Source organism: Cyprinus carpio, chromosome B19 (assembly GCF_018340385.1).
Source record: "Cyprinus carpio isolate SPL01 chromosome B19, ASM1834038v1, whole genome shotgun sequence".
Lineage (NCBI taxonomy): Eukaryota > Metazoa > Chordata > Actinopteri > Cypriniformes > Cyprinidae > Cyprinus > Cyprinus carpio.
This window is the reverse complement of record NC_056615.1, coordinates 30011784-30036807: the sequence shown is the minus strand read 5'-3', so window position 1 is coordinate 30036807 and position 25024 is coordinate 30011784. Positions and strand designations below refer to the sequence as shown.

General features: G+C 34.4%; 4 protein-coding genes and 1 pseudogene across 4 annotated transcripts in view; 2 read left to right on the top strand and 3 right to left on the bottom strand.

Moving 5' to 3' along the window:
• Window positions 1-25024, bottom strand: part of LOC109058809 — a 726037-nt pseudogene that overhangs the window by 374753 nt on the left and 326260 nt on the right.
• LOC109045202 (solute carrier family 39 member 4) overlaps window positions 1-25024 on the bottom strand; it is a 668471-nt gene that overhangs the window by 500498 nt on the left and 142949 nt on the right. The gene's annotated exons all lie outside the window — the stretch shown is intronic.
• LOC109111031 (transmembrane protein 42-like) lies at window positions 5049-8412 on the top strand. The gene is made up of 3 exons (XM_019123997.2): window positions 5049-5341; window positions 6120-6266; window positions 7498-8412. Exons 1-3 carry the CDS (start codon window positions 5165-5167, stop codon window positions 7636-7638), a joined length of 465 nt encoding a protein of 154 aa, XP_018979542.1. The 5' UTR covers window positions 5049-5164; the 3' UTR covers window positions 7639-8412.
• Window positions 11792-16847, bottom strand: LOC109111017 (palmitoyltransferase ZDHHC3-like). The gene is made up of 7 exons (XM_042745896.1): window positions 16648-16847; window positions 15203-15540; window positions 14858-14982; window positions 14669-14765; window positions 13621-13702; window positions 13379-13509; window positions 11792-12548 (listed from the first exon to the last, which is right to left on the bottom strand). Exons 2-7 carry the CDS (start codon window positions 15509-15511, stop codon window positions 12390-12392), a joined length of 903 nt encoding a protein of 300 aa, XP_042601830.1. The 5' UTR covers window positions 15512-15540; window positions 16648-16847; the 3' UTR covers window positions 11792-12389.
• LOC122140810 (putative protein TPRXL) lies at window positions 17112-19248 on the top strand. Its single transcript, XM_042745908.1, has 5 exons — window positions 17112-17236; window positions 17645-17684; window positions 18406-18486; window positions 18870-19099; window positions 19171-19248. Exons 1-5 carry the CDS (start codon window positions 17210-17212, stop codon window positions 19234-19236), a joined length of 444 nt encoding a protein of 147 aa, XP_042601842.1. The 5' UTR covers window positions 17112-17209; the 3' UTR covers window positions 19237-19248.

The following is a 25024-nucleotide window of genomic DNA, read 5'->3' as shown; positions in this document are numbered from 1 at the left end:
CCTAATTTCCCCCAGTATTTTTTTTGGGGTGGGGGGGTGGCATATGCCTGTGGCCATAGTGGCTGAGTCAGGAAACCAGGGACCATGGAATGGCCAGCTCCTCCATGGCTCCCTGAAACTGCCGGGCGCCTCCTTGGCTCCCTGACCCGCCCTGGAGGCCTCCCTCGTCTCTGCCTGTTCTGCTCTATACCAGCCTTTCCTTATTTCCTGATTGTAATTCTGTTCACCTGTGTATGATTCATTAACTCATCTGTTCCTTTGTTTGTTCCCCTACTTAAACCCTCAGTTCTCCCTTAGCATTGGTCTGTTTCTACATTATTTTAAGTTGTGTGTTCCTTTGCCATTCTGCCTGTGTTTAGTATTAAATTAAGAGAGTTGGAACTGCCCCTTCCATCTTCATCTGCCTTCCTACGACATACCGTAGCAGCCGCACTTCACTCTGAATCATGCAGAGTATGTATTAATTTAAATAAATTACAGCCTTATCAATCTATATTCAACTGCATTTGAAAATGCAACATGCACCAAACAAATGTGTTCCAAAATATCAGTTTGAATGGACATTTGTTGAATTTTAATAGTTGCATTTAGCATAAAATTTTTTTATATACTATTATTATATTTTTCCTAAATGTTCTAAGTTTACAGTAAAATATACAGCATTTTTAATAATTATTATTATTACTGGTATTATTATTTTTTTGCTATATTGATATACTGTTTATTTTTTTTTTCAATTTGCAATATTTCACCATTTTCAGCAGAAGAATTGCAATTCTACGTTTTCCCTAAATAGAGCAGCCCTTCGCCAAAGAAGTTCGTTCCTACAATTTCCCACTTCAGTTTTAGCTAATCTGTGCATAAGAGTCTCATCCTGCATCACTGAGTCCTAGAGAACATGAGCTGTGATTTACTGCACAGCTGCAGCAGATGTTGATGCAAATGTGTTAATGTGAGTGGTGAAATGTAAAGCCTGTGTTGTGGTAACTGAGTGCCAGTGCAGTGGGGAAAACTTAAAAACAAAAAAAACCTTCAATCATTTCTGTGTTCAGTGTTTGATTTTACAGACATTACCAGTTGTCTCTCTCTCTGTTTATTGTCTGTTCTGTTTTCCAGCACATTCATATTGGGACCAAAGCTCTCATTCTGATGATGATGATGATGATGAGCTCAGGAACTGGACATCAGGAAATCTTTCCCATTTCTTGCTGTTTTGCTGGTCATCACATGCTAATATCTGAACACACACAAATTAGATCACAAACATCTGCCCACAATCACACAGTCCTATTGATACTATCCCTGTATTTCTCCTGCAAACATTTGGCTCATGGTATCCAGGGAAACTAAAACTACTTTGTTCTCATGTTATGTTATAAGGAACAGAAATAACAAGCATTTTTATACTTTATCACAAGAGTATAACATTTTGTTAGTTTTTATAATTAACATTTGCAGTATGTTTAATTTATCCAAATGCACTAAAGGCAGGGATCTGGACACTAACGCAGTTCTCTGATCTCTTATTTAATGCATCTGATTAATACATAAAAATAGAAGAAATGCACATCAGATCAGATTCTGCTTTCAGAAGATATTAAGAGGCTTCTGAATGATCCACCGCAGAGACACAATGAGCTCATGTGATTGTGGTGTGCTGATGTTTTGGCATGCGTCTCTGCTGATGCGTGCTGTCATTCGCTTGCTCTGTCGTCGTCTGAAGCAGCACGCTCCTGTGATGTAGGCTATATTTGGCCTCAGCATGCTCGTTCCAGCTGAGAAGGTCCCGTCAAATTAGACTCCCCGTCCAGCACTGGATCTCTAAGAGCTTCTGAACAGAGAAACGTGACAGTAGAGCCTCAACTGAAGCCTGCTACACTCCAGAAAAACTATCTATCTATCTATTATCTATCTATCTATCTATCTATCTATCTATCTATCTATCTATCTATCTATCTATCTATCTATCTCCCCGTCTGGCATTATCTCTGCTAATTAACTCCTTGTGTTCTTCACACTTTCAGGAAGGAAAATCTTGCAAATAAGAGGCCAATTATCCTTGCGTTCAGCAGAGACAGTGACCTGTGACGGCCGTTAATTGCTTCTGTCTGTTGTTCATGGGAGGACCTTCCACAGAAAAAACACGAGCTGGTGGATTTTCAGCCCCTCAGGCGTTCGCTCTGTTCTCTCATGCTGTTCATTGTTCAGAGTGTTATCGTGCTAATGAGACAGTCTAAAAGTTCGATGATCTCTGGAGGGATCTGCATGGACTCTGTTTCAGAGAAACTTCAGACTTTGCTGAAGATGAAAACATGCAGCTGGTGACCTCAACCAGCCTGGATCTTCCAGCTTGCTTCATCTCTGAGAATTTACTAAAATACTAAAGGAGTTTTGGAGAGAACTGTCTTGCAAACTTTTCCAATCTCACGACTTGTTCTTTTTATTTTTGAGATGTTGTTTTTGTTCTCTTGAACTGAGAATGATCAGATTACAGAACTTCTATCTGGTAGTTAAACATGGCATGGCAGGGGAAGATGAAGAACAGGGAAAAGAGGAAGTATAAGCTTTGCACTTCCTAATGGCAGAAAAGACTGAGAAACCTTATCGACTGACAGAAAAGAACAGCAATATTTCCACAAGACACGTGATTTGAGGCTCACAAACAGTGAACAGTGAATCTAGTGTCCTCTACTGGCCTCACAGCTATATAACATTACCAATACTCCTCCCAAAATACCAGAGGGTTGCCAAAGCAACATTTAGATTTAATCAAAATAAAAACAATTAAAAATGAATAAAAGCTTTATAGACCTTTTATTATAAAATGACAAAAACACATCAAAATTTACTTACAAATCCTAAATTAAAATGTAAAATATAAAAATAAGAACATTAAAAAAAGTATAATAATATCTGTGATAACTAATTTAAAGTAAGATAAGAACAGCCCACTGCCATGTCTGTAATGGCCTTTAGATCAGAATCTGCTCTCCATCAAGTCACCATCCGTCGCTGATTAAAGTCACAGTTCTTGGATGGAAACATATGTTCTTCAAATGTCATTGGATGAGCTCTTTAATGGGAATGATGAGTCATTCGAGAGCATCTCTCTCTGATGTGTCTGATAAGGTCATGATTCCTGTATCTATCTGAGAATGGAGAATCATCTAATTAGCATAATTCTCTATTTCCACAGTTAAAGAATACTCAGAATTTCACTGGAACATCCTTGAACTCAATTGATCAGTTTATCTAATTAATAAATGCAGGAATGCATGTATGTTGGTTTTTGAAAGAAGTCTCTCATGATATACATTTAGATTTTTTTTAAGATTCTTTGATAAATAGAAAGTTCAAAAGAACAGCATTTATTTGATAAAGAAACCTTCTGTTACAAATCTCTTTACTGTCACTTTTAAATCATTTGTACTGAATAAAATTAATTACATTTTTATATTGTTCAATTTCATTAAGTCCTCAACCATGTATTCGATAAATGTTACATTTAAAACTGTGATCTAATCAAAAAAATTGTTTATATGCCTTTTAATAAAGTGCTGTGCCACAGTTTCCATCAGCTGATTTTCATCACGATCAACATTTTTGCACCATAAAAATAAATTTCTTATATGTATTTTTCTTTTCAAAAGTTGTGATGATGAGTGTCATGTTACATAACAAAGAATATATATATATATATATATATATATATATATATATATATATATATATATATATATATATACTATTATTTATATATTAATGCAAATATATTTATATATACACTATAGTTTTTAAACAATTTTAATGATCTATAAGCATTTATAAAATATTTATCTAAAACTGTATTGACAGTAAGTACTTATCAATTGATTCTATGTATTTGTTATTCAAATTGATAGAACCAGACAGAAAAAGTATTAGGTTTAAAATATTTCTTATCCTATGACTCCATCTAGTGGACAACCGTAGTATTCCAGCCTTCATCTGTCAGGTGAAATGTCTGATGGTTTAGATTTTCTGTTAGGCCCCAGAGCATCAGAAATTTATTAAACTATGCATGTTTCTTCAGAATGACTTGCTCTTCTTATGTAAAAGTTTTGAGGAGTTTTAACAATGCACTTTAAAGATTGGCTATATAAGGCAACTCCTGCTACTTTTTTTTGCCATTAATTTAATAAATCACGATGGCAACACTGTTTGAGATATCCAGAAAACCATTCACAATTTAGGCTCCTCCGTGTTTTGGCATCATGTAGACAAAGTTTGGTGTAAATCGTATGACAACAGCAATTGGAGGAGTAAGAAGAATTTTCAAATTTGAAGCATTGCCATGACAACAGTATTTAATATATCAAAAATCTCTTCACATCGGCCTTGTTTTGACACTATTCTGATGAAGTTTCACTCATTATAGTCACATCTATGTGATCGGCATCTTTCAACAAACAAACTGGTGAAGTCTGAATAAAATCAGACAACGTATGCTGAAGTTATAATAAAACATCTTCTCGAATATATCAAAAATCCCTTTGCAGTTTTGTATCCTCAATGCTTTGAGATCCTGCCTGAGTTTGGTGGCGATCAGACAAACACTGACACGTGGAGAGGTAAACAACAAAAACTAGTGTTGTTCATCTTCTCTTAAAGCACTTAGCTTCCAGGTAACAAAAATATGTTCTCAGAAATTTTTTTTTATATGATCTGACCAAGTACAACATGTTCCTGGATGAACATTCTTGTTGATCCTGGAACATCATTCCAATTAACCAATCAGAATTGAGAGATAACTGTTCAGGAAATGTCCGTTTTGGCTTACAATCAGGATTAGGTGCTTCTACACCCTTGTTAATCAGCTATCATTTCCTTCTGATTTAAAGAATAAATTATGGGTAAGTTTAAGTTTAGGGGTAGGGACTGGGTAGTCTGTATTTTTGGACAGTAATGTTGATAAACTTGGCAAAATCACGGCGACCAATTAACGACAGAATGTCCTTTATTCACGTACACAATGCGTTAAATGTAAAATTCAGCATGGACTACATTTCCCAGAATGCACCTTCCCCGCGCGCTTCCTCGCAGCAGCGGTGATGATGCTGCTGGAGTGTTTTCGCTCGCGGTGCTGGAGATGTGATGGGTCTTCTGGAGTTCGTCTCTGATCGTCATGCTTCCCGGGGTCCTTTACGCGCTGCTGGCGGGTTTTCTCGGCGCGGTCGCGTCCTCCTCCGCGAAACTGTCCCTCGGCACCGACTACCTGAAGGGCGTGTGTGAGACCGGCCTGCGGACGTGGGGCGAGCAGAGGAGATTCACGCAGCACAACGACACGAGCGCGTGCGACTGGGTGAGTCAGCCACTGTCACATCAGGGTTCAAACAGCACTCGCATTTAGCTGTTTTCTGGGATGAGGATGAGGATGAGGATGATGCTGTTACGTGACAGACACTTATGACCTTCAGCAGCGCGCGCACGTGACAGTGATTTTTTCTTTTGACGCACTAGTATTCATTTATATGAACACCATGAGACATTTATGACATGTTAATATTGCAGTATATCCCAGGTTTAAAAAAGCACACTTCCATAATGTATTTAAAGTGCTCTATTTTTGCGCACTAATTTTGTACTTAAAATAGGCTACTAAAAATTATTATTTAGTACTGGTTAAGTACTGTGCTATTTTGGGACACCATGAATAGTAACTAAAATAAGCATTTAACATACTGTCTCTGTATTTAAATATATGTATTTTAGTTACCACTTGTAGTACAAATCTTTCATACACTAGTACACTCAAGTGTACTACAAGTGGTGATTAAATACATTTTTTAAATACAGAGATAGTATGTTAGATGCACATTTTAGTTCATATTCATGGTGTCCCAAAATAGCACAGTTGAGTGCACTTAGATGATCTTATGTTTATCTTAAGCAGGACTGAAGAATCATTTTTAGTATATTAAGTACAAAATGAGTGCGTGAAAATAGAGCACTTTAAGTACATTATGGCAGGGTACTTTTTTTAAACCTGGGATGCTAAGTGGATTGTAATTGGCCCACTTTTTTTTTTAAAACCTGGGATGCTAAGTGAATTGTAATTGGCCCACTTTTTTGTGTGCTAGTTGCACATCCCTCTCCGACTGCTGTGTGGCGGTCTGCTGTTCACCTGTAACGCTGTGATGTGGACGTTCCTGGCCAAAGCTCTCCGCAGCTCGTGCTCCTCCACCCGCACCACTGTGACCACCACCGCCTCCAACTTCATCTCCTCTGTGAGTATCTTATCTGGAGGCTGACTGATGAGTGGGTCAGTGTGCACATCACAGGGGGTTTGACAGGAACGTCATGAAGTAGTCAATAAAAATACTTCTAGTTATGCTTAGGTCAGAAACAATGCATCAGATAGAAATCATTAAATAATTTGTCTTTTTTGTGATTTTATTTTGTGATTTTTTTTTTTTTAAAACTATTATTAACTAAAATGTTTTTTTTTGTGTGTGTGCATCTACAAATCTACAATAATAGAGCAATTTTTAGGTGATTAATTATTTTAGATAATTATTTTTTTAAATATATTATCAAATAATTATTAAAAAATCCTTAGTAAACTTGAACAACTGGAACAATAAGAATAGTGGTTATGTTATTTATGCATGTATTAAAAATAAACTTTCAAAATAATAAAGCAATTTCTAGGTGTTGAATTTTTAAAACTGATTTTAAAAATATATTATCTTAATTATTCATAAATCTAAAAAAATATTAGCTAGTAATCTTGAACAACTTAAAAAATCACTTTATTATAGATAAAAAATGAAGTCATGAAAAAATGTGATTTCTAGCTGATTAATTATTTATAATTATTATTTAAAAAATCTTTAGCTAGTAATTTTGTACAACTGAAAAATTAGGAAAGTGTTTTTTTATCACTATATTATAAATAAAAAAAATGCACTCAGAAAAAAAATAAATGAAAATGTAAAATAATAAAACTTTCTAGCTGTTGAATTACTTTATATAACTTATAAAAAAAATTTATTATTTAAAGAAAATAGTTCATAGTAATCTTGAAACTGGAAAAATCTCTTTGTTATAGATAAAAACGCGCACACACACACAAAATAAATATATTTTATGTATTAATATATTTAAAAATATATGTATTATTAAAATGATTCATACTTTTTTTTGATCACTTCATTAAAGATCATCATTGCATTGTATGCTAGAGGTGGAAAATGTCAGTCTGGGTAGCGCGTGGTTATGTAAAATAAATAAATAAATTGACATGAAATATTAATTTGAGTAATCTTATCATTTTACTTTAGATTCATTTAAGAATAAATAGTTCATGACAGCATAGAAAATAATCTGCCCAGCAGCGATATTAATTTGTGTATTCTTATTTAAATCTGATAGAGGTCTCTTCTGCTTGTTACAGTGTATGTAGGTGTCTTATGTCATGATGATGATGATCTGTTGGTTTTTGTCTTTGCCGAACAGGCATTTCTGGGGCAGCTAATATTCGGGGAGACACACGTGGCTCTGTGGTGGGTGGGCATCTCTCTCACTCTCTCCGGTCTGCTGGTGCTTCATCACACGTCGCCCAACCTCACCCAATCACACGACAGCAAGAGAGAATGACGCCGCGTTAACGTGCATGCGCAGCGACACTGCTGCATTATTAGATGAGTTCAGTGTGTTTTATAAACATATCAGAAAACACTAATATCACCACTACACAGACTATATGTGGGTCCAACTTCTCTAAGACACACAAACCTCCTACAGTCTTACCAAGATTTTACTTTTGCTTGCTTCACCGCACAAGTGTTGCTCGAAATATTTGAGGTCAAACGTGAAAATGGAGAGACTGAAATGTTCTCGCAGCCGTAAATCTACTATCATGCCAAAGATTGATTTAAATATATAAAAAAGAATTTAGGTTTGTTATTATTTATTATTAAAATAGCAAATGTTAAAGATCCATAAAAATATTAAAATCAACTGGTGTATTAATCTACATCATTGTTAATGTGGCGGGTGAATCTCAGAACACGTCTGGGTCATATTTCACATCAAAATCAGTACTAAAAATGTTTTTAATAAAGAGGATGAAGATTGTTTTAGGACAATTAAAAAAGGAATAGATTAAAAAAATTTAAATTATGCAGGAAAAGTAACATCAATGATGTGCTAATGGAAGCATTTTCACTTTTGAGTCAAATAACGCAAAATATAATTTTTTTTTTTTTTTTTTAAATATGATCTGGACGCTGGTTCCTGAAAGGTTTCACGAGATTTATATAGTAAAATATTTTGTTTTTTCCAATTTTTTCTTTGCTCCAAAAGTTAAAAATTGCCAATTGATTTGACAGCAGTTATTTTACCTTATTTACATACTATTGTAATTTTTGTTAATATTTTAAATTAGATTTTATTTTTATATTTTCTGTTTCCATTTTAGAAAAAGTTTATTTATTTATTTATTTATTTTTTTTAAATATGTGTAGTTTTTATTAATTTGTATTGATAAGTTTGAGTTAATTTATTTATTTTTTGTTATTTTGGTACTTCAAATTAAACTAAACATGAGTAAATAAACAAACCAATAAATCAATAATAAATACATAAAGCAACAAACAAATACTTAAATCAATAAATATTGTTTAATTTAAATAAAAATAAGTAGTTTTCCACTCTCTGACCCACATATCTGATCACAGCTTTCTTATCCTTCAGTCTGGCTATTTCCTCAATGACATCACTTCCTTCAGTCTCCCAGAGGGTAAAGCTGTGGTTCCCCGCATGCATTTTTTTTTTCATGCATCATCATCATCATCATCATCATCATCCTCCAGCACTGTGAGCACTGCGTGTGGCAGGAGACGTGCAATAATAACACCAAACCTCTCCAAATGTTGGCATTCTACATTCTTTACCAGAAGATACTTTTCCCAAATATGCCACATGACTTATGCATGCAAGCATCCAGTGATGTGATAGCAAAGACACTTCCTGTAGCTGTACGAATGAACGCAAACCAGAACCTGTTCTTCAGCCCCTTCTGCAGACACCGAAACTTACAGGATGATGCAATGCTGGAACGCAACAGGTCATACTCGCTATTTAACTCGTCTAATCTGATGCTTTTCCTAGTGAAGAAAGATCATTTAGCTTGTCTGTAAAAATCTGTACTATAAGATCAGTAGCATGTATGCAGAAAGTCAGCTTTGATTCAATGGTGACTTTCTGGAACATTGTAGCTCTTTACCAAACCCTGTTAAACTACCTGCTTTATCTGGATCTTCCAGGACTCTGAAGCAGATTTAGCAGGTCATTACTGGAGGGGGCTAAAGGACGAGGTCAAGGTCTTGCACTTCCTGTGAATTATTCTAGTTCTTCCTGTGTTATGAGTCTCACATGAACCCAGAGACTCATAGAGCAGCTAAATATGGTAGATATTACTAAAATAAACATGGACTGAATGCATTCCAACATAATGTGATGTTCTGAAGTCCCTGACAATGTGACGTCATCTGTGTTTAATGTTGACATCATCCGTCCTCGTCACGAGCCCATTATTCGCAAATAATGTTTCATTTTGATGTAATTAGGCGCGATAAACATTCAGGTAACTGTTAAAAGATTTACAGTAACTTTAAGTACATCTGAACAATGACACTAAATTTACAGCTGTTACCATAGTAACTATAGAATGTAGCGTTAAGATTAAAATATGAATTATTTGGCTTGTATGTGGGCATTCCTTTTGTGTCATTATGATTAAAGGAATAGTTCAGCAAAAAATGGTCTAAACTACTACTAGAACTAAAATATTCATATTTGGCATTATATTCTGCAGTATTAGGGACCAAATGAGAAAATAAAGTGCATTGGGGGCCTGTTTGTAAATCTTTGACTTTGATTTCAAATTGTTATGATCTGTTACTACTCCTAAAGAAAAAGTAAGTGAAGGGATAAATGAAAGTAACTCAACACACCCATCGTGTTATAATATCTGTCTCATTCATGTTAATTGGAGTATGGCATGTTTATGTAGCTGTCACTGTAAATCACAGGCCACATTTATAAATGTGTAAATAGTTTTATTATTTACTGGACAAACTAGAGCTCTGTAAACTCTTCTAAATGAAAGATGATACTACACGAGTGATTCATTAAACTGCTATGAAGTGTTTTGTGTGATTCTTTCACTGTTATCAATAATTGAAGACAAATCAGCATGAACCGGCACAGAAAAACTGTTGAAATGATATTAGATTATACTCGAACTGGTATATACTCTTTTTAGATATTTGAATATTTGGACTGTGGAAGCCTGTTTTTCACCTTAAAATAAAAAAAAATATATATATATATATATATTTTTTTTTTAAATCTCCTCAAAGTTTGAGTTTACACCTCAAAATTCTATTTTCCTCAGCATTCTGAGTTTATATTGCAGTTGCAACTTTATATCTCACAATTCTTTTTGCATCTTGGAATTCTGACATTTCCTCAGAAATGCAAGAAAAAAAAACTGAATTGTGATAAAAATGTTGAAATTGCCTCTTTATTTTTATTTTTTTATTTTTCCCCATGGCGAAAGAAAGCTTCCATAGTAGATTTTCTTCATAACTATCAAAAGACAACAAAGAGGAGAAAACACCACTTTGGAAAAACAACAAAAAGAATTTTATTGAATCGACTTTCAAAGTGAAAGCAACCCGAAAAACCCAAAACTGCATTAAGATATTGATATTTTTAAAATGCGTGCACAACATAAAGCATAGATTTAAAAAGACAGAAATTGAAAATGAAAGAATTTGCAAAGAAAATGGAAAAAGAAACGGAGGTCCTTTACATTAGGCCGGCGAACAGCAGTGATTATGAGCGACCCGACGGGAAATACTGATCCAACAGCAGAGCCGTCAACACTTCAATGCATTGAAATACAACCAACAAACTTTCAGTCATAAGCAGCAAACCACATGATCACTGTGCTGAAGGAGAAAGCCAGCTGTCAGTCTCCACAGTTTGAAAGCTTCCGAGACATCTGATGGTCTGAGCTGGATTTAGAAGAGGAGCAGGATTAACAACATCATGTGAACCTGAGGAGTCACAGGACGAAGACAGCAGCCGTCTGGTTTCAGGAAGACCGAGCTCGTGCTCAAATACTGCAGTGACACTGTTACTGAAATCCATGAGCACCACTGCCGAGAGACAGTGAAAACTGCCCCAAGAACGGCTGAAAGTATTGCAAATGTTGTATTACAGTCATAAACGTATTTCCAGGCCTGTAATGAGCTACTGCATTCAGAAATTAATGTCATAAAACATGTCTAAAACACCATATTTCATCCCAAAATCAACAGAAAAAAAGTTTCATAAAGAATTAGCAGGCAAAATGCACAGATATTATTTTCAAAACAATTATTGAAAATCTATTATTTTAATGATTGCTATATACATATATATATATAACATCTATTAGTTATTTAATGCATATATATATATATATATATATATATATATATATATAATGTTTGCTATCTTAATGTAATTAAGTAAAAACTATTACAATAATGAGAATAAGAATTAAAACAAATGGAAAATACAAAAAAGAAAGTTATATTTAGTATAAAGACAAACTACCCAGTATTTAGACTTTTTTTTTTCAAGACAATAATAAAAATATATGATTATTGTAATGCAAGTGTGTGTGTGTTTGTGTTGTAATTCAGTCAAAATGAAAAATTCAGTTACATATAATGCAATACAAATTACAATAATGTAAATTTGATAGAATGATGCATTTAATTGTCATGAAAATAATGTCACAATGCAAAAAATAAAAAGGATTTTGGTATGAAATATGGCCCAGACGTTTTCATGATATTCACCCTCTAGTGTTATGCAAGTGATAAATTTGTTTTGATCAAGAAAGAAAAAAAAAATTGATTATACTTCATAATGGAATAAAATTTGGCAAAGAAAGATTCCTCACACTACAGCAGCATTTCTGTGCTAAGGCTCGAGCAGAGAATGAAGAAGAACAAAAGAAAAGGCATTTCCTAATTAACCAGCGAATGGTAAAGGCATCTGTCAATCTAGAAAAAAAACACTTCAGTTATTTGCCACGGCTGGTGATGGTTAGTAAGGTCCATGCTCAAGGCCTCTAGAATCTAGATCCAGTTCATCACAAACATCATTGATAAACGTCAGTGTTCACAGTGCGGGATTGATTATAACAGAGCAGCTGGACGTCAGTGTCCCTCTCCGAGGCTGTCAGTGTCTCGATGAGCGGAAAGAGGCCACTAGAGTTCTGTGCGGTGAGGTCTTTCAGAGCAGACGGAGTTAAAAGTAAAGAGAGATGTTTGTGTAGAGACGGCTCAGACCACATACTGGTAGAGATTGGCCTTCCCGTGATCCGGCGGGGCAAACGGACTCAGCCAGGCCACAGAGAACGGGTGGCCGAACACCACCTTCATGTTCATCCACTTGGACCTTTTGGCCCATCGTTTCTCTTCTTTCTTCAGCTGCTCGATTCCCTGTGAACAGAGAGAATCACTGTCTCAGAGAAAAGACAACGAGAGTGTGAGCTGATGATTTCTGCATTCGGTTTTGATTGAATCCATCTAAATGTTTTTTTTCAGTTGTTCAAGGGAATGTAGAAGACTCGCACACACTGATATTTGTGACTCTTGAAATGTGGACGATGAAAAGCAAGCCGAATTTCTTCAATGATATGTTTGGTCACATAAACAGGTAAAAGTTAATACCCCTGAAATAACAACTGAAATAAATCACTTTAAAAAAAAAGTAAGCTTATTTTAGTTATTTGCCAAAGAAAACATTTCTCATTTTTATTTAGTTTAACTTGACGCACTAAAATAGCTTAACTAAAATTATATATATATATATATACACATATCAAAATTAAACTAAATAGGAATTAAAAAATTATAATAAATAATGAAAGCATGACAAAATTACTAAAATTTTCAAATTAAAAATGAAAACGGAAAAAATATAACTAATTCAAAATATTAATAAAAGAAAACAATAATAATCAATGATACAAAATAACTGCTTAATTTTCACAAATTTTTATGCATTAGGCAGCGTTACTTTTGTATCACTGAAATACTATTATAGTTTTTATTAATATTTTGACCTAGTTTCTGATTGTATTTTTCACATTTTTATTTTAATTGTAGTTAAAGCTTTAGTACACATGAAAAACAACATGCTTTTTTTTTTTTTCTTCAAAAGTTAATAAACATTTTTAATGGTTTTAGTTTAAGTGAACTATAATAATCTGGCATGAGGAGAAATGGATTATTATTGTAGGAAGTGACATCAGCGGATGCTCACTTACAGTCTCATCGTTACAGATGGAGTGAATCTGCGTCCCGAACATCACAGCAGTGAAGATGAGGAAGAGCAGGCTCTCAAAGCACAGGAGGATGAGGAGGATGACGGTCGTCGGAGGAGAGAAGGAACTGCACTCTGAGGAGAGGAAACCAATCAGAACGCTCAGTTACAATACAAGCAGCCAATCATTTAGCAGCAAACTGAGGTAAATAAAACCCAGTCAATGAAACAGAAACAAGCACTTACTTCCCCAGTCTTCTTCCAAACAGAAGATAAAATTGATAGCGACCATGATGAGAGCATGAAGAGAAATCAAAGCAATGTACATCTGTAAAAACACAAGAAACTCTTTATTTATATACTAATTTTTTTATAATAATATTTTATTTCAATATTTTATAGTTTTAGAAATTTTGTTCTTTTGTCATGTTTATTACTATTATTATTTACAGTAACTGTGTTTTATTTTTATCTCAGTTTAAGCTTTTACTTATTTCCAGTTATTAATTTTACTGCTTTAACCTATTTTAGTTAGTTGCCAAGGCACCATTTATAATTTCAATTTAAAGTTTGTCATATAACATATGACATGTATAATTATGAAATAAATTAATATATAATTTTGAAATAAATCATTGTATTTCATTTTTTAAGTCTTTAACAGTTTTAGTTAATAACTAACAAAATAAAGTGGAAATCATGGTTATTTGAACTCATCAGTGTGTGTTTTGAGAGTAGTTGTGATCAGACTTATTATAATTACCTAAAACTAAAACCATAAAAAAACTTGCATTTTGTATTTTACTTACAATGTAACTTGAAATAAAATAAATATTTAACTGAAATAAATTCTAAAAAACCTTAACCCTAAAAACCAGCTAGTTTCCATGGCAACTTGTATTAAAATATCTAATACTAAAATTGAAATAAAAACTATATAGACATTAAAAATAAAGAAAAATGTCAAACACAAAATAAAATTATTATATAAATATTAAAATATTAATTAAAATATTACATATTAAAAACCAGCTAGTTTCCATAGCAACTTGTACCAAAATATCTAAAACTAAAATTGAAATAAAAAGGAATAAAAACTATATAGACATTAAAAATGTCAAACACAAAACAAAATTATTAAATATTAAAATATTAAGTAAAATATTACATTTTAAAACATTAAATTATATTTGACATTTTTACATTACATATACTAATACTAAAATGAAAACAAAATATAAAAATAAAATCTTTTTCAAATTATTAATAAAAAAAGTATCCGGATGATACTCACAGTGAAAAGCACAAAGTATTTTTGGTTGCTCTCTCCCACACAGTTGTTGACCCAGGGACAATGATGGTCCATCTTCCTGATACAGCGCTTACACACACTACACAGAGAAAACACACTTACAATGAGACCTGTCTCAGAACTGAACACACAGTGATGTCTCGGTTCTCGATGCTGTGTGTGTGTGTTTACCTGCAGTGATGAGCTCTATCCGGTTTGATGCTGCAGCATTTGGGACATTTATACACCACCTGTCCAGGCTTGAGCTGCAGACTCTCGATAAACTCTTTAGTGGCGTTTCCCTTTGGAACGGCTCCCTGAGAGGAAAGAGAGTCAGAACACCAGCTCCAGATGTGTTGTAGACATTAAGCATTAAATGATAAATCAGTTTGGTGTTCAGAGTGTCTATCAGTCAGTCACTGGTAGTTTGACACCGAAACGTTTGACACTGAAAAATTACATTTTTGGAATGTTTTGACATCTGGGTGGTTTAGTGATGAATCTACACAAACTAGTGCATGTGTGTGTTTGTCTCACCGGGTCGGTGCACATGGCTTTGAAGTGTGAGGCCAGGGCGAGGAAAGCCAGTCCGTTAAACAAGGCGCCGTTAATTAGGCTGTACAGCACATTCTTCACTGGCAGCAGCATTACGAAGACGACCACAAACTCAGCGTAGAAGACCAGCAGCCACGTGATCACGCCGCACACGATGCCGCAGCCGTCCCGGATGAACCACATGTCGTTGGCAGAGTATGTCCGTGGAGGTGGCGGCACGCAGTGCTCCGGCCGCAGATATCCTGCCTGACGCTCGATGTCCCGACTGCGGCTAGCTGGGGAACTCTTCATCCTTCCCACCGGGAAACACCCTCATCCTCCTACAGACAGACAGACAGACGTGAAGATCGACATGCAGGTCACACATCAGCCAGTTCATGCACTTAGCAGACGCTTTACTCAACGTGACTTACAGCAGTGTTATTTTAGTATCCCTCTCTCCCTTAAAGCTTACGCTGCCTTCAAGGTATACAGTACACTTATCAGTTCATGCATTCCAGAGAATCAAACTCATGGTCAGGGTGTCGCAGGCCTTGCTCTACTGTTACAGTTCTAGGAATGAATCTGCAATCAGCTTATATTTACAATATTTCAGTCATGTGATTGTCGTCAGACGTTTGAAAGCAGAGGATGCACTGTCAGCATATTTAAAATAGATTAAGAGCATTAAGAAGCAGGGTTATTACAGTTCACTGAAACTGAGAATATTAAAAACCCACACATTTAATAAAACAAAGCATAAATAAACCCTTAAACTTATTTTATTTCAGCTGTTTGCCAAGGTAATATTTCTCGATTTCATACCAAACAAACAAAGTATACAAAAGTAGAAACTAATAAAAAATATTTGAAAATTAAAAATAAAAAAAAAAACTAAAAAAAAAAAAAAACAACCAAAACTTAAACTAAATTTGTAAAAAAAAAATTATATATATATATATATATATATATATATATATATATATATATATATATATATATATAATATATATATATATATATATATATATATATATATACAGAAAAATTTTAACATGAAACTACTTTTTAAAATATGATTATTATCAATTATACTAAATAATACTCTCATATATGTGTGTGGATGGTACGCTAAATAAATATAAAGGCTAAAAAGCTAAATAAATAAAATAAAACAAATATAATAATAGGCTCAAATGAATAAATAACAAATATGTTAATGAATACAAAATAATCGCAAGTATGTTAAAGTATTAATAAATAGTACTAAAACTAAAAGAAAAAAAAATTCCCATTTTTTTACTTCTTTATTTTTGTGACAGGGCTTTTAGATAATTGAATAAAGGCTACAAACGGGGGAGACACTTATATATTTGTGGATAAAAGCCTGGTGTTTAAATCATTAACTGTAGCGTTATTCAGTACAATGCTGTAAGTTACACACTCACTGTGTTCTCTGAATGCTCCAGCACCGCGTCACTGATTTCTCTGCTTCGAATGATGGTTTTTCTCTCCGCTTCCACACAGGGCACGCGAGGTAGCGATGAAAAGTCAGTTTGTTGTAGCAGGCGATTGTGTTTTTGTGTAAATTAATGCTTCAATTTCGGCAGGTGAAGCGCGACAACCAGGAAGTTTCTGTTACTGGCATTAAACACACCCCGCACTTCCGCTCCCAGAACATTACACAATAAAAGTCCAAACGGGTTCGGAAACTAAAAGTATCAAAGAATATTAAACCAAGATCGGAGAGCGTTGTTTGTCTATAAAGGTGTCAGACGAATACAATAATTTTATCGAAACGTTTTAATAGTTCAATAAAATTAGGAAACCTTCTGTGACTAACAGGTTGTGTTATTTTATGCTTTAGGAAATAATATGTCACGTCTTATAAATTTAAAAACAAAATATAAATTTTAAAAAGTTGTAAGAATGAAGGAGTCGTAGGGACTTTTATCTTAGCAGTAGTGACGGGTGCGCGCGCTGCGGTTCCCCTCGGGCGCATCCGGCATCATGTCGGCATCTGAGCGCGCACTCGAGGTGAGAAACAAAACACGCAATAAAACACACATTTACACGTACTTGCCGTAATTACAGTGCATCTGCGCCTTCGAGGTTGTGTTATGAATGTGTATTCCCGATAGAGGATAGAAATGATGCGTTCGTTTTTCACGCTTTGCTGTTTTGTTGCAGCATGCAGCGCTGTAGTTCATCAGAGTAACGTGCAGGTTTTGTGACATCAGAGCGATTAAAAACACACAGCTGCGCTCATCTGGTCAGCAGATGTTTGAACTAATAAATGCATTTTACGTTGTTTGCTGGATGGTGCTTATAAAATATGTGTTCAGCTGAGTTTAGCTGTTGTTCTGTGTTAAAACATCAGATTTAAATGCATGTTGTCATTGTTTCTGGATTTAACTGTATATATGTTTTATTATATTGATCCAGACCCCATCAGATGGGAGCTCTCCTCAATCCAAACAGGAAGGTGAGAGAGACACACTTTTTATATTAGTGTTTCATTAGTAGAGATGCACAGTGAATGTTAGTATTGGACAGTTGTTTTCCGTATCAGCTTATTATGACCTATTTCTTAGATACATTTGGATTTATTCTGCAGTGCATTAAAATGTTTGTCTCCTTATTTAACTTGAACAATGTTAATTCACTCTATTTTAAGTGCCCTTTAAAAATTGCACAGATGTATGAAACTGGAAATTATTATATTGATGTTCTTATCAATAACAGATTGTATGACATTATTGGTGTCAGCCTGATTTTCTGTTGTATTTTTTTTTGCACCATTATCTTATTTTTATGCCTGATTTCAGCATATGAAATTCAAGATTGAATCATTTGTTTTTTTGTTTTTTAAAGGAAAATAATTTTAAATATAGGCCAAAATGTCTTTATATTGTCAGCAGTTTTCTTTAAACAAATAAATGCAGTATGGTGTTTGTTTACTGGTGATTTAAAAAAATATATTGTGCATGTGAAATTTTTGACCTAATTAGGATTCAGTTCATTGCAAATAAAACATGATATTAGGCTTAACGCATTCATATTATGAATAAGTTTACAAAAAATATCACGTTTTGAAACGATTAAACAGTTTTACAGTTTTGTAACATTGGGCTACATTTCTGTAGACGTGTTTCTCTATTCATTTGTATTAGTTTTGTCTAATTGTTTTGGGTTTGTTTTGTTAGTGGAGCTGATTGCGCCTGTAAAGGGAAAACAGATGGAAGACGTGACGGGACGTCCCACCACATCCACTAAATCATTCCTAGGTGAGTCAAGCACAGGTGCGTTTTGTACAGGTGCTGATGTGTTTGGTGTCCAAAACTCGACAGTGCAAATGTTTCACTTGCATTCGTGGCTAAAATAGATGTGTGCAAAATGTAAAAAGTCTCAACGGGTCCCTAAAGAAATTCTGTTTTATCATATTCAAGATTATAAGAAGTCCTATATATCATAAATGATATGATGGAGATTTTAAATATCATTTTATGAGGTCTTACGTTTGGCGTAATGTAATTATTAAACTTCAGAAGGCTATGATTCAGTTGCATAGTTGAAACACTGCAAAACAAGAAAAATAAGATCTCGGTGATAATAAAAAAGTTATAATAATTAGATTTTATTAAATTCTGTGTTGTGTGTCTCCTAACAGGCAGTGCTGGTAAAAGCGGCTCTCCCTCCACCTCGTCTCTCTCGTCGCCGTCATCAGCGTCCGGCAGAGCTAAAATGAGCGTCTGCGGTCCGAGCAGTAAGACGACTCCGTCCTCCTCCTCATCCTCATCACTCTCCTCATCCTCATCCTCCTCAGCTCAGTCTTCAGCCGGTCCTCCTGCTAAAGTCCACCGTGCACGCAAGACCATGAACAGACCGCCGTTCCCACAGGTTCTTTCATTTGTGATGAAAAACACTCGACTCGACTGAATAAATGGTAATTGTCCTGTGTTTCTGATCAGATGAAGTCTGTTGAGACGATCGCAGCAGCTACACCTGAGAAAACCGTCAACAACGAGAAAACATAGACTCTGACGCAGGTGTGTGTTAATTGTCATTAATCTTGCATGTTCGTGTTGTGTGTACCTCTGCCATCAGTAGCAGGTTTGTAGCCGTTTATGTGTGTTTCTCTGTATGCAGTAGTGAAGAAGCGTTAAAGTAGATTTGGACTCTGATGCCGCAGCCAGTCCTGAAGGAACTCCAGAGAAAGTCCCACGGCGCCATACAGACAGAGGTGAGATGAATAGCACGCATTTATAAAATGCTGGTGATGATAAAAAGATACCCAGTGTTCAATAAATAAATAACAACAATAATTAAGGATGCATGATATTGGATTTTTGCCCGATATCGACGTATGCGATAATTTTCAACTCATTTTGGCCGATTGCCGATACAGATGATGCATAATTACTTTTAATTTTGGTTAGTTTTAATAATAAATCAATGTTCGTGTTATCGGTATCATTTATCATAGCAATATTATAAAAATGCCAATGTTGAAAAAATAAACAAATGAATAATAATTATTATTTATTATTAATATGAATTTTATTGTTATTGGTATCTTTTGCAATAGTAATATGATTAAAAGTATGAAGTTCAATAAACAAATAAATTAATAATGATATTGATAATAGTGACCATCATCACCCATTTTTTTGTTTTGTTATTGGTGTTTTTTTTTTAGCATGAATGTATAAATTCTTATTAATTATTTTTATAGTTGTGGTTGTTTTTACTGTTTTTTTGCTGTTGTTATTTTTAATTATTGGTAACTGGTATCGTTATCATAGCAATATAATTAAAAGTTTCCAATATTTGATAAATAAATAATAATAATTTTTAAATTAATGTTATTGGTGTCTTTTATTATCGAATGAATAAATAAATGTATATATAAAACAATAAATAAATAAATGTATTATTATTATTATTTTTTTTTTTTATTATGCAAACAGACTATTACAATATTTACAAAAAACAAATTAAATGCAAAAAACAAATTCAGAGACCAACATAACATACTGTATTATTAAGTATTATTAAAATGTATTATTATTATTGCTGCGGAGTAAATCAGATTGTCTCCAGAGTAAAATGTTGTAGAGCCAGTGTTCCATAAATGTTTTTGTTAATCAATTCAGCTTAATAATTATATTCTTATTCATTAAGTAATAATCATAATTGTAATAATAACAATAATAGTCTGCTTTATGTAGTAATGTATTTCTCTAACTAGCCTGTTTATGACTGAGGATGTGGTCATGTGTTTTGTATTGGTGATTTTTTTTTTTCATCTGTAGTTCATTCATTAAGATTTTAGAGGCAGAACTGTGTGTTTTTTGTAAACAGCGAAAGGCTTTGATCCCACTACTGTAATATTATCGTATGTAAATATTTCTGTGCGTGTTTTTCCCAGCCTGCACTTAACGTGTCTCCAGCGGAGGGAAGGTGGAGCCGGTTGCCACGGCGACTAAAGAGCATCACCGTGGTTGGCTGGAGGATCTGGATGAGGAGGCAGATGAGGAAGATTTCCACCTGCTCTACAACAGTTACTCTGGAGACGATCTGATTTACTCTGACAGCAAGGTGAACAGTCCACACAGACCTGAAACCACTGAAAATGAGTCTAACGGCTGCTGCGGATCTGAGAGTCTTGTGCATTTGTTTTGCAGTCAGATGATGGGATGGTAGAGACGCTGGAGGCGGAGCATCTGTCTGATCATGGTGAGTGATTTCTGACCAATGGAAGTGCACCTTATTTTCATACAGTTTCAGGATTTTTGGAAGTGTTTTTCATTGTTTGATGCCAATATCTTGAAATTAAGGTTAAAACAATTATCATTAACTAAAAACCATAAAACTTTTTCTTTTAGTTAGTTGCTAAGGGAACATTTATTTTGTTTCTAAAATAACTGAAAAACTAAATTAACAGAAGCTGAAACTATATTGATGTTTAAAAAAAAAATCAATTCAGGGTAATACAATAAAGGTAATAAAAAATTACAAAAATGCACTAGAAGATGCTACAACACTTTAATATTAAAATGGAAACAAAATATAAAAATGCCAACTCTAGTTTCCAATATTAAAAGAACCATACAAAGTATGTTAGTAATAATAAAATAACACGTTAAAAATCTGGATGGCTGACATGCTTATGGAAACCTGGAAGAGTCAAGGAATATTGATATAAAATGTGACTATCCAGGCTCTGAAAAAAATCAAGATATGTTATATATAAAGATAGTATATAAATCATATGTTAAAGATATCATATACAAATACCGAAAAATTGTACTTGTAAAATTAAATGCAAAAATTAAAATAAACTAATAAACTTAATATAGAATAAGTGTATAAGCTTCGTTGAGATTGACACATAGTGTTTTACACTATAAAAAACATTTTCCATTGGATTGACTTAGGAAAGTTAAAGGGATTTTTTGGGAATCTCACTACAGTAATTTGTCAAAAATGTGTGAACGTCTAAATAATAAATGAGACATTTAACACAATATTTTAGACAAAATCGCAATCATAAATATTTTTAAATACATTTATTCTATATATTATTGAAATGCGGTCTCGTCAAGGTAAAGATATTTTAAGCATTGTTACAATTGTGTTACTGCGCTGCAGTGTACTTAAGGGCCCTTAAAGGTAATATCGTTCATATGTGTACTCCCTGCTTCCAATTATATTGGTTATTTTGTTGTAACACAGTTGGATGTATGTATGTATGTAATGTATGCATGTATATAATTTTTTTTTTAGAATAAAATAAAACCTGAATAATATCAAAATGAGCAGTTCTGATCAGACACCTAGTTGTGATGTTAAGACTACAGTCTAGTGTGACGAGACGGTGTCGTGTTGTCAGAGCTCTGGCTAAAAAAAACCCTAAAAAACCGATTGCGGCCCCTCGCCGCTTATAAGAACACACTTGCAGAAGAGAGACGAGTCGGCCATGGAAACGTCAGGGGAAGGAAATGGGAGAGACAAACCCCCGCTGGATGGACTGGAGACAGATAAAGGTTGAGACAGACACCTGTGTGTGTGGTGTGTGTGTTTGTGTCGTGAACAGATGAGCAGCTGTCTACTGGTGTGGGTCAGGTGTGGAGTCGGCACAACAGTCCCGTGGGCAGCACGGGGACTACTACTGAGTTCCTCTGGACTGCACCGGACATTTCTTCGCAGCGGACAGCCTCTCTCTGTCTCCACACACGCTAGGTTGTGTTGATGCAGCTACACACCTGGACTGTCAGAATTTTGGTGAAGAGTGTAGGAGTTTTTTTTAAAGTTCATGAAAATAAGTCTCTTGAATCGCCAAGGCTGCTGGATTATGATGAATCAAAAATACAGTACAATCAGTAATAAAATGATGTGAAATATTTTTACTTTTTAAAAACAGGTATTTTTCGTGTGTAATATGTTGTAAACCTGTATTTTTTATTTATATTTATTTATATTTTCAGCATCATTGCCCCCAGTCCTTCAGTGTCAAATGATCCTTCAGAACTCATTCTAAATACTGAGTGATTTTCTGCTTTTGAGAAAACATTTCTGATTATTATCAATGTTGAAAACAGTTGTGCGCCGCTTCATATTTTTGTGGAAATTGTGATATACTGCTAGTATAACTTTCAAAAAAAAAAAACACTTTTATCAAGAAAGCATTAAATAGTTTTAAACACACACTATAGTGTAAAAAAGTATTTCTGTTTCAAATAAATGTTCTTTTGAGTTTTCTATTCTATCAGAGAAATTCAGAAAAATACAATGTATCATGATTTCCACAAAAAATAAATATGTTTTTATAATATAGATATATGGTTATGTAATATATTTATAATGTTATGGTGTTCTTATAAAATGCTTTTTTATTTTAAAGCACTTTGAAGATACCATTGTGTAATGAGATAAATTAGCCTTCATCTTGTATGGCCAGAGAAACCCAATATTAAAAGCCTGTGTGGTGTTGTGTACCAACGTGAACGTGGTGTTGTGTGCAAGATGGAAGTGATTGCAGAAAACCCGTAGCGCGTGGAGGAGCTCTTCCCTCTCTGCAAGCTGCAGGAATGGAGGCGCCGCGTGTGGACGGCAGTTCCAAACTTGAAATCAAGGAGCGATCGCTCCAACAGAACCTGCATGGCCATAAGAGAGCATCCAAACGGAGAGGTGAGCCTGGACTGCTGTACTGCTGACGCGACCTGGATTAGTTCCCGTATAGGGAATTTAACAAAAGCCATAAAACCAAAACAGCTTCTGAAGTGATGTCACAACATGTAGAAGACTTTTGAATTGTGTGAAGCAAAAAACCTACACGCGGCAGTAGGGACCAAAAAGACAAGAGACGTGGACTTTTACCTTTATTGAGGGGGAAAGAAGGATTGACATAATCGAATTAGAGAAAAACGCGCGAGATATAAAACTGGCTGATTAACAGATGTTATGTTATGTATATAGAAACAACACATTTTAAATGTTTTTTTAGTAAAAATATTCAAAAAGTGTAGGTAAATAAAAAAAAAAGAATTCTTAAAACATTTTATGTATTTTAAAATGAAAAAAAAAAAAACAACACAAAAACGTTATTATAGTGAAAATGTTTTCTGCGCACTAGTCATCGGTCTATTGGTTGTAAAATAGTATTTAAAAGAAAAGGCCAAAATCTTGTCCAAAATCGAAAATCATTAGAAATCGTTTGTCAAAAAAAAAATGTGAAAGTCTAATAATCATCAAAATAAATAATAATTTTTATATTTTGTAAAAGCTTCTTGCAATTGATGAAATAAGACACAGTATAGCGATTTTTATTTCTACTGCAGCTGTAGTGTATAATAAAATATAAGCTGTAAAATTCCTGCGATGAAAATAGCACATTATTTTTATTTTAGAAATACAGTTTTATATATTATTTTACACTATAATTACATGAATTGCTATCCGTTCCATATATTGCTGTATATAAATTTTTTTATTGTCGGATATTGAAAACTGTATTGAATATAGATAATTTTCCAGGTATTGTATCATTTTACTTGATCAATTCCCTGTTAAATTAAATTAACAAATTATCTGTTGATGTCTTCAACGCACTGCCCAATCAGGAAACGTTAGAGTGTGTACAGTACCCTTCACTCACCACTGAGAGTTTTTCACGCCAGTGAATCCTCTCCTAAGTGGCAGACGCGGATTCATTGTGGAAGTTTAGGAGAGAATTCACTGATTTTTTTAACTGAAACCTTTGTGAGATCATAGTTACGGCAAGATGAGTGGATGATTTTAGTGATAATAATGGGCCGAGCGTGCTTTCTAGGCATATAATCCATTCAGAATTTATATTAAACTTCGTTTTTGGACACATACATATACTGCAACGCCGGGTTGGTCTCTCTTCAGTGGTTTCTATAAGTTAAAATGAACTGAATTGGGTTGCAAATGTCGCTATAAAGGACAGTTAAAAGCAGGTCACCGGTTAGGTACAAAAAAAGTATATCCTGAGTGCACTGTAAGTTGATTTGGGATAAAAGAGTATCTGCTAAAATGCATAAAATGTAAATTGTAATGTACATTTTCATAGGATGTTTGTGGCGCAGTTGACTGATCACACCCGTCTCTCTCGTGGTGGGGTTCCTCCCTGTCCTCTGTGTGTTTCAGATGGGGGCTGCACCAATGTGATCGTGGAAGGGGAGACGAGGCGTCCGGCCCAGCCGCTGCGGTTCTAATGGTGCTGCGTGAGACGCGACTGCTCACACATGGCGGTGAAACATCACTGCTGTCCGGGCTGTGGATAGCAATAATGCACCA